Source organism: Anopheles bellator, chromosome 2, assembly GCF_943735745.2.
Source record: "Anopheles bellator chromosome 2, idAnoBellAS_SP24_06.2, whole genome shotgun sequence".
Lineage (NCBI taxonomy): Eukaryota > Metazoa > Arthropoda > Insecta > Diptera > Culicidae > Anopheles > Anopheles bellator.
The window spans coordinates 80076042-80086758 of record NC_071286.1 but is presented as its reverse complement, the minus strand read 5'-3'; the positions used below and the strand labels follow the sequence as shown (position 1 = coordinate 80086758).

General features: G+C 49.9%; 2 protein-coding genes across 2 annotated transcripts; one reads left to right on the top strand and one right to left on the bottom strand.

Annotated features, from left to right (window-relative positions):
• Positions 1–2531: 2531 nt before the first annotated feature.
• LOC131208156 (stress-activated map kinase-interacting protein 1) lies at positions 2532–4178 on the bottom strand. The gene has a single exon (XM_058200805.1). The coding sequence runs from the start codon at positions 4176–4178 to the stop codon at positions 2532–2534; it is 1647 nt and encodes a 548-aa protein (XP_058056788.1).
• Positions 4179–5475: 1297 nt separating this feature from the next.
• Positions 5476–8125, top strand: LOC131208155 (cyclic AMP-dependent transcription factor ATF-6 alpha). Its single transcript, XM_058200804.1, has 3 exons — positions 5476–6321; positions 6386–6552; positions 6620–8125. The coding sequence occupies exons 1-3, from the start codon at positions 5476–5478 to the stop codon at positions 7677–7679; spliced, it is 2073 nt and encodes a 690-aa protein (XP_058056787.1). The 3' UTR covers positions 7680–8125.
• The last annotated feature ends 2592 nt before the right edge of the window (positions 8126–10717 follow it).

Here is a 10717-nt window from a genome sequence, read left to right as displayed (position 1 = left end):
ATTCTGTTTTAGGAATTTGGATTTTTGATACCTACTGTAACTGAATTTTTCAGTGAAATGAGCCATCTATTGAGAATGAGTGTATGGGTGTATTTCGAAACAAGTAATTATTACCATCCGAAGTATCCAACCGTTGAACGGTTAATTAAACGCTTGATAGAGTACTTATTAATCTATTTTTAATGTATTTTAGAAAAATATTACCACAATCTTTACTTTTTAAAGGTGGTTTATGACCACATTTTTCCCATAGTGCACCACGCGAGGGGTGCCCCACGAGTGCACTTCGAAAAAACGTTTAAATTTGGAATTTTGTTGTAGAATTTGGACAATTGTTTTAAACATTTATTGGCAGTCTACCAACAAAATTATTGTGAGTTTTTCCTGCTTTGTATGCTGAACCAGATCACACTGAAGCTGCACAAACACAACGTGGTATAGGGAAAAAGGTAATTTTATTTAGTTTGACTCCCACCCGCACTAAACGTTTACTTACAACGGTAATATTTACACTTGAACGTCCGCCCTTCTAAAGGGCGGTTTACACGCTGCGATCTGGCAATGCAATATCGCTCGAAGTGACATCTCCGGAGACGTCATAAATGTCACTGCCGCGGGTGGAAATCTGAAGACTCGACGTGCAATTTGTGAACAAATTTCAAAACAGGGTCAGTTTGTCGGTTGACTTGTTGATGTTTTGTTTTGGCCTCTTATTTATATTTTGGACGCTTCGTTAACGTTCGCGAAAGTGTGTAACTGAATTTATAAAAATTTACGAAAGTCTGCCATGTCTTTGGCAACTAAAAAATAAAAAATATAGTGATCGGAATAAAAAGGCGGAGGCATACGATGCCATTTAAAAGCAATTTCCTCGACACTGTAACCTCTTCGCACGTTCTTTTTTCGCTTTTTAACCGAAAAGCACAATGGTAAGGCAAACCAACACAGTGTTGTTTCCATGGCTGATTCCAACATGTCCAACCGACAAACTGACCCTGTTTTGAAATTTGTTCACAAATTGCTTGTCGAGTCTTCAGATTTCCACCCGCGGCAGTGACATTTATGACGTCTCCGGAGATGTCACTTCAAGCGATATTGCATTGCCAGATCGCAGCGTGTAAACCGCCCTTAACAGTGGCCGATTGCAGCGTTAGCACCAGCTACTTCATTATTGCATTTTACTGGTAAACAATAGGAAAGTGTTAGTTTGGCGCACGGTGTGCCCAGCGCCCAGCACCTTCTTTTGCCTCGTTCGAAATAAAACATCAAACTTTACACACTCCACACAGAGGGACACTGACCCGAGTTCACCCACCCGTTTGGGGGTGTTTCGCACACGGACCTTGATATGTTCCCTCGGCCAGTGCAAATAATTAAACGCCACCAAAATACCGCTGCACTTAGCCTAACGGGGTGCCCTGGAATAAACAATTCGGGCAGAGTAAAAACGTTAACTTGAAAAGCGTACAACATGCGTCCCCTTACATTGTCGCGCGATGAGGAACTATCGACGACGCCACGCGGCTACAATCGGAAGGATAAATAAAAGCTGCAGAGGACAGTAACGTCGAAATCGAGCCCTACTGTGCCGGTTAACCTCTTACGTCTGGCTAGTCTCTAAAGGAACACATTGTTTCAAATAACCTACTTCCCTGCTCGACGGCACGAAACGAACAGAAAAAAACGGCCAAAAACTACTAAACCTAGGAGAAGTTACTTTGCAGCCCTAGTTCCGCCATTTGGTGGCTCTCCCTCGGTTGAACACGTGGATTACGGTTTATGATTGGCGTCGTTCCTCCGAACCGAACACAGTGGTTGCAATAGGAAACTTGCAGGCTTGCCTCCCTCTAGTGTGTAAATCTTTGAACGACGGATCCAGGATCAACGTCCGGAAGAGAGAAAATAATCTTAATTGCACTATCTATCGGCGAACAGCTCCGCGAAGGGGTCCGCTGCCTAATGCTATGGCTTATGCTATTGGTTTATATGAATGTTGGCTGTGGCTGTGGTTGGCTGCGTATCATAAGTTACATCGAGTCTTGTCTTGTGGTGTGGTCTGAGTTAAGGCAGTCCGCGTCCGCGCACGCTGCAGGCATTACTCGTTAACGATTTTTACAATGAAAAACAAAAACTGGATTAAAAACATTACATCGCAATGCTCCACCGAACTGGTCGCAGCACAAGAACACGGCGACACGGTTAGGATCTAGCGTGGCACCCGTCCTTTTGAACGCATTTCCCGAGAAGATGCGGCGCGCGGTGCTTGCAGTACGATAGTGTATGTAAATAAATATTAAAGCTTAGGTGGCCCCATTTTGCAAGCCAATCGAACCGTTCGTACACGTGCCATCCGCCCACCGGGCCATTCTGATGGGGGAATGGACAATAAAATAAATAGCTGCTTTCCGTTTTACCTATTGTAATGTTGTGAATGATCGAGTGTGTAATGGGCGTGAAATGGCAGTTGTGGAGCATGACTTCCCGCTTCCTTAGCTTCCTACTTTCGTGGTTACTTCTGCGTCCCGCCGCTACTACGTGCTGCTTTGGGTCTTGAGAGTGCCGCGCCTTCGCATGTACTCGCGCCGTATCGGACTGAGGCGCACCTCCAGGATGTTGTTCACCTTCTCGACGATCTCGTCCGCCGTCTTGGGGTCGGTTTCGATGTCGACGTGCTTGAAACTAACCGGTGCTTCAACTCTACCCTCGCTGCTCGACAGCAGCGCCACGTTCGACGCACTGTACACGAGCCGCACGATCGCTTTGGTGGCGCGCCGATCGATTATCGTGCACGCCGCCACCGCATCCATCGGACTCGACTGGTTGGTCGACTTTTGGCGGCTCCAGAATTTACTCGCCCGCTGCGGCACGGGATCGATCTCGAACCGATCGCCCGATATGCCGAGCTGCACTTCCGTTTTGAGGCGTGATTTCTGCAACACGTGCACCTGAAAACACCGGTACAGCGGGGCTTCGATCTTCGACGTGTGACCCTTGATGCGCTCCAGATCCTCCTGCTGCTGCATGCTAACCCGCTGGGCGCTCGTGGCGGTGAGTGACAGTTTTCGGGTGACACCAGTTAGTGATCGCAGGGGAGCCGAGAGGCTGGAAGTTTCCGGTTTTGATGTCGATGCCGAACCTGACGCCCCTTTCGCCGTGAGACTAGAGCGGCGCCCATCGGTGGTGGACGGTTCAAAGCGCAACGGTTGCAGAGCGGACACCAACGGAATCGCCTGATGAGTGGTGGAGAGTCGTCGCTCGGCAAGGGCGAGGTGCGTGAACCGAAACTTGGCACACGGTTCGTTCGCATCGAGCGGTGGAAAGTCCATATCGACCTCGCCGTCCTCCTCCGTCATGAACAGACCGTAGTGGCGCACCGAGCGCAGGGGGATCTCCGGATGAGTGACCGTACACTTGTAACAGATCAGCCCAATAAACTCTTGTATCTTGGCCGTGGCTTGTACGCAAATTTGCAACGGAAAGGCACGCAGCTCCTCCGGGAGGATGGTGAGAAATATCTTAAACGTACGCGTCGGCACCTCCATGTGCCCGGTGCCGTCGAATTTGGCGTACTCTAGAAATTTGCTCTGCGGTAACTTCGGGCACTTTCGGATCTGCTCACTGAGCAGCGACCCCATGGCTGCACCCGGCACCGACGACACTGAACGGCGACAAAACAATCGATCGTCCTCGGCTGCCTTTTCCTTGTCGTCCGTCGGTCGGGGTAAACTATCGACCTGCTTCACGGTCTTGACGAGGGCCGCTTTACGTCGCGCGATTTCCATCTTTTCCAGCTTTTGCGCCGTGTTTGAGCGTGCCCGGTGAAAGCCACTCTCTTGGTCCATCTGAATTTCGTACGACTGCGATAACCCGTCCGCATCCTCTTCGTCTGTGTCATCCAGCCCCGGGTAGCAGTGAAAGTACTGGTAATCGACCCCGAACCGTGGATCCGGTTCACGCTTGGCATCGTCGCTCGCGGGGCCAGTCGAACTGGTTAGCCGGGGCTCGTAGGCATTGCCTTCCGCTTCCATTTGCTGCGCCGTTTGACGCTGCAGAGCCGCGTACTGCTGCGGAATGTCCTCCGTCGCCATGACCGTCTCGCTCACGCCGGTGTCGTCGGTGGAGATGAACGAATTTCGTATGTGCGACAGCAACCAGTGGGCATTGTTGTATGTGGCCATTCTGCAAAGTTAATGGGACAAGAATGAGCAAAGTGATCTCCGCTTCCGGTTGAACAACCCGCAACCGCAACGGGGTCAATCGCCGTACCTTGCCGCTGTTTCGGGTGCCACTTGGGCGAGCGCCAAACCGTCGTTGGAAGACAAATGAAATCGAAACGCGCTTGCGGCATGCGTTCACACCGGGACACCGTCTGCCGTTCGGGATTATCTAAGTTTAACCTTCATGGTGAGCGTGTCGCCTTTTCGGGCTCTGTTGTTGCCGGCGTTTGCTTCCGGTCGTTGCTCTGAGGCCGCATGATGCCGATACCGCTCGGAAAACCCGCCGTAAGCTTTAGAGCAATTCGTAAACACACAACCCTAGCCGGATGTTGCCGATGGCCGCTGGCACGGTTTGTACGCCTAAGTAACGCAGCCCGTTTGCAGGTTATTAGCACTATCAGGAGTAGCTTCAAAAGGTGCGACAGAATAGAAGAACCGGGCGCTCCGAAAATGGCACTAGAGCGTGGAAAAATAGTGATGAGCTAGATTTTTACGCGATTTTGCTTACACACCCGAATTCGGTTTATTTTGACGTTTCTCGCCTTCGACGTTTTTTTCTGGGAAAGTTGTCATCTCGTTGGACTGGAACGGTCAGTGGCGTAGAGTTAACGAGGGTCATGCGAAAGAAACTTAACATAATTTCTTACTTCAAACGAAACGGTAAACGAAACATAATTATGAAAGGGTAGTGTAAGCAATGAGAAAGGTAATTAATAAGTGAATACTAACCAACAGAAACATTTCCAAAATCGGTTTCTCAGCCCAACTTGACAGAACCCTACAACAGTCGCCATGTTTGATACGAAACGTGTGCAGCAGAATGTCAAAAGTAAGGGCGCAGCAATTTCAGTCTTCGTCATATGCCGACTTCAATTGCAAAATAGTCCACCAAAACAAACACAAATCGGTACCGAAAAAGAAAAGTCTTCTTTTGCTATATTTTCGGCATTTTTTCGTATATTCAAAGTTCGATGAGTTCGACGGTGTAGCTCACGCAAAATGGAGTCATCCTTCGAAGGTAGGTTTTCGGAACGTTATTCTTCGGACGGTATCGCATAGCCACTATCGGGTTCTAATGTGTTCTTATCTCCACCAAATAGAAATGAAAGTATTTGACCTTTCGCTCGAGAATGAGTACTTGGGGCCGGAGATGTACGACCCCGATCGCCTTGTGACACGCTTCGGCGAGTATGGTGCGGGCAATCTTTTGCTCCAGCCTCCGGAACCAACATTCTGCGAGATGCTAAATGGATTCGCAATGCAGACCTTCGAATCCGCGCAGTACGGCGAATTTATCAATCCGGACGACTTTTTAAATGACGTCCTTAAATCGGAGCCCGAGTCAAGCGAGGGATCGTCACCATCAAACCGCTACACACCGTCCCCTTCCGGAAGTCAGCAAAGCATAGAGTCGGTACCTTCTTCCGGTGGGTTCGATGGATGCCCCGTGGTACCGATGCACTTGGACAGTCCACCAATTTCACCACCAGGAGCAATTAGTCCCACGCAAACAACCACAGCACTTCTGGTGCCTCAAGTGCTATTTAAACAGTCAAACAATGTCGTTGAGGCTAAACCACCGACAGCAGCACGTCGCACTAAAGTCCTCCCCAAGAACACCACTTCGAGTGCCACGAAAACGATCACGAAGAAAACGATCGTACTCTCGGCAAAGGATTACAAAGCGCTTATGGCTAACATGGAGCGGCAACCGTCGAACAATACGATCTTGCTGAAGGCAAAGCCGATCAAGAATCTCCAGAGCGTGCTGCCGCACAGTGCGTGGAAAACTTCCGCAGCGACACCGGTTCCACCGAAGCAATCACCATCCGTTCGCATTGGCTCACAGGATAAAAGCAACACAAACCGAATCGCACCGGAAGATCCTCCCTCCGATAGTGGTTCGCGTACGATCCCCACTATATTGGCGTCCGGAACGAGCATTTCGGAACAGACCATTAACGAGAAGACGCTCAAAAGGCACCAGAGGATGATCAAAAACCGTCAGGCGGCGTATCAGTCGCGAGTAAAAAAGAAGGAGTACGTCACCTCGCTGGAAGATCGCATCCAGGAGCTTACCAATGAAAACGCGCAGCTACGGCTGGTAAGTCTGACATCGTTTCAGCGCGGTTGGGGACGCGTGGTTCATTGTGACCGTTTTGTTGCAGGAAAATGCGAGTTTACTGCAACGGCTAACGGTACGGTGCACGTGTGCTACGAACAGTCTGCTCATTGTGCAGTCGTCGGCCAAGCAAGTGTCACCAACCGTCCGCAAAAATGCTGCCCTCGTGCTGGCGATGCTGTTCATGGTCTCGCTAAACTTCGGTCCCATTGGGTAGGTCATCTCGTTAGCTGCATACCGAAAAGGCAAAATGTCAAGCATTTCGTTCTGTTTCTCACAGAAACCTGCTAACCAATTCGAACGGTGGAGACTTCGAACAAGCGGAACCGTATGTTCTCTCGCACCATCACTCCCGTGGGCTGCTGTGGACTAACGATTCCATTAACTCCCTGGCCAACCGAACGCACGCAGCATTTAACCTCAATCTTACGGCTCTCGACGATCTGGCCACTGTGGAAACGCTACCGATCGAGTGTCCATTTTACGTGAATCAGACCGAAAACATACGGCTCGCGAGCGAACTGCGGCGTTGGATCGGGGTAAATGGCTACAAAAATTTGACAGACAATAAGGGCACCGGGGGAGACATGAGCATCGATACGTTTGCAAAAATGTTCCACCTGAAGGATACGATCGATTCCATGTACCGCCAGATGAAGGACATAAGTGTGCAGATGAAGTCGTACGAAAAACAACACAAGCTGGCACTGGCCGGTAAGAAAAGGCAACTGAAACTTCACCGAAGCGACGATGTGGGGCGAGAAGTGACCCCATACCGTGGCAATGTTCACAAGGCGCACGATCTGGATCTGTACTACCCGTCCGCGAGCAGAAAGTATGCGGAGTTTTTCGAAGAAATCGGTCGTCGGGATGACACCTTCTATCTGGTGTCGTTCAGCGAAGAGCATCTGTTGCTACCGGCACTGGCGTACAACAAGACCAGCCGGCCACGCATGTCCCTCATGTTGCCGACCGTTGCCGGTGGCGAGTCGATGGCGAACGGTTCGCGGAGCTCGGACAAGATAACGTTGATGCAGATCGATTGCGAAGTGATGAACACTTCCGTAATACAAATTCGCGAGAAGGTGATTCCGGGTGACCTACGACCGCAGGCAGGCACTGCGGCGAAGGGTCGGAATGCGACGAGGGAGTCGGCTGGACGAACGAACCGAAGCACGGCCGACAGGAGCAGACTGGTGCGGGATCTCCGGAGCAACTCTACTTCAGCGCACGGTGAGACCAATCGGAAGCCGAACGGACAGACCCAGTACGGTCCGACCCGACCGTTCTTCGTCGAACGGATGAACGAACATCTGAAAAGTGAGCATCATGTAAACTAACCGGGGGTCCGTGTTCAAAGTGAGAATGGCGCTCCGATGATCTCAGTTAATGGAGCAAAAGGGAATGAACCGTTAAAGGCCACGGACTATGACGGACTATGAGCCAACGAGACAAAGAAGGGTTTTAATGGAATTTCGGTGTATTTTTTTTCAATAAGATGAGCTCATTTATTTATGCATTCCAAATGTAAATTTCAGGAAGTATGTTTAGGTTTTTTGCGCTTTTTCATAAACTAGAGCATTTAGACTTTGGTGCGTGCTTCGTGTAATAACAGAAAGTGTACAAAGTGCAATGCGATTAGTTCGCCTCACAATATTGCGAAGATAAAGAAGCTACAATGTTTAAAGTAAGAGATTTAGGTTGAACAGGCAATAGAACAATACGCAGCTAGCGAAGCCGGTGTGGCGTGACTGAATTCTAAAATTGTATATCTGTTTCCGCTACTTATTTTCTGGTCTTGCGAATTAAAATAACATAAAGTAGAAATGGGAATAAAACGTTTTCGTTTGCATTAACGATATTGGACAATGAGCATCGTTGATTGTAATCAGGTCGTGCAGTATTTATTCTATCTTTTGGCCACTTTCGACCATTCAAACATCTATTCAATTGCCATTTGTATGATTTTGAGCCGTTATGATAATGAGAAAGCCACCTTATTAAATACCACCCGATGGGATTGTAATTAGTTGCTGGGCCGTTTAGCCGCAGGTTGGGAAATGGCCCCAACCCGACCTTCGCTTTCCCTGGGTGTAGGCCACCCAGCGTAATCCACGCCGGAATCTGGTCGAAAAGCCGGCCACTGGTGCCCAAATGGTAGGGTGGCGGGTGTTCGAACCTTAATCTGATGTTTAATTAATTTCGATGGGCGCCATCGATAGCGATCCTCAAGGCCACCCAAGAAGAATGGCCCCCGGGGTACGGTACGACGTAGCTGGATGCTGCTGCTGTAGGGGCTCGGCTCCGCTGTTTTCGGGAGACCAGGAGTGTTATGATAAATTTATGATCGACAGACTTTGTTCGCCCGTGCACCGTTACTGCTGCAGTGGTGCCGGCCACGGGGCCATGCTGCGTCCAGGTGCGTCATTCTACCGAAGGGCTCCCGCTTTGGGGTCTTCACTTCTAATGGACACGCTATCGATCGCACACATCGCGAACCGTAGAATCCCGTTGGAATGTGACCCACTTTGACGCACCATCGGAAGGCCAGCGGGGACTGAGCGACTCGGGTCAGGTGTACCGCGGCCGGACGGCGTGTCTGCAGTAATTACATCAACGCGCTGATAACATGCATTCTTCCATTCCACAATTTAGAACACTGTCCAGCGGACAAAAGATGCGCAAGATGCGGTGTGGCCCAAACGACTGCACTATGGGCCACTGACCGTTCCAGTGGAGGAACCACATTTTTACACTAATGACTCGCATTTTATCAGTGGATTCAGCGGTAGAATAGCCTTGTGCCATCATCGGTTTGAAGATCCTTCCGGAGGAGAGGGCTAAACAAAATTAACCAACAAACTGACCAACTGGGACCTGTCCCACAAACCACGGTGCAGGCCGGTGCATAATGGCAGGGTGTCGGCAACGCAAGGCATCTGTTCTATGCGGTGTGGCCATCTGTCATGCGGTTGCCGCGAAGAAAGTGCTTCGCGTCATGTGTCTGTGTTCCACAATCCTTTCTCATCTTTCGCTCAGTTCGCGACGGCTTCGGGATGCAGAAAGGAAACGAGTAATTAAACAACGGGACACGGGAATAGTGGGGCCCGCCACCGGGCCACAAGGGAAGAGGATCCATCATAACGAGATGCCAAAGAAGATCTTTCTTTGTGGTTCATCTACCGGTTGAATCCGGGACTCCGTCATCGTGCCAGGGCGCGCTGGTTCGCTTAATCTGTTTCATTACTCACCGAGCACACCTCGGATGGGCGGCAGGTTTTTATGTCGAGCAATATAATAGCACATTATGCTCTACTTGTTCTATGCGCCACCGCCACATCGTTGGTGGGTCTTTCGGGTTTTGCGCTCTTCTAACCCGATGAATGTAGGTTGCGCCGCTCCGGAGCGCGGTGTCGTTGTGAATCCTCCAGAGACCCGGAAAAGCCAACCAACCGAAGACTTTACGCTGTGCTGCTCCAAGGCCTCTTTGGGGACAAAGTTACACAAAGAAAACTACTTTAGATACATGAGTAATGGGCCGGGCTCAAAGTGGAATGAAACCGAAAACAATGTGCACAAGAAATATCTCATTTTCTTAGTTCCAGTTCGACTCTGTAAGCAATAAAATTATTGAGAAATTTCCCATCTACCTGTTGAATGTTTGTTCAATCAAGGAACGGCAGCTCTGTGATCAACAACAGAAAACTGATGATCTAGGATCGGGGTACAGTCTTCTCCGCTGGCGCTTGTCTCGTAGATTATGCAAAACGAAATTTTATTGATCAACATAACTAAGGCACATTAAAACACAGAACACACAGGAAATCATGCAGAGCTTTAAAAGACCAGGATCGTTCTTCCCGACTCGTCAGCGCGGCCTTCTAGCCGACTAAACGGCCAATGAAGCCGATAAACTTTCCGCCAAAAACCAAGACATAAATTGAAATGCGAAAAATGGAAGAATTACTGAGGTCTTTGGCGGTTGTAGCGAAAAATGCCCAATTCTCCAATTTGGCGCACTAGGAGCTCTCGTAAATTTCGGAAATTTATTGCTCCCGCATCGAACCAGGCATCGTGCGGTCCGATCGTAATCTTTTATCGATTGTCGCTTCGCGGATCCGGGAGGCTAGCCCTCATAGCCGCGGCTTGTCACATCCCGTGAAGCGATCCCGTTCGTTCGTGGAATGCAGGGACCCGCGGACAGACCCGCCCCAGAATCTTGCGTGATCGCCTGAAGCCTGCCGGCAGCTAGAACTCTCTGACGGAGCCCGCTAGATCGTAGGATTAAGATTGGTCCCTCGGGGTGTGCGGATTAATATTCCATTCAACGCCCGCCCGAAGGCCCGCCCGGGTCCACGCAGGGCCCGCGGGGATGGTG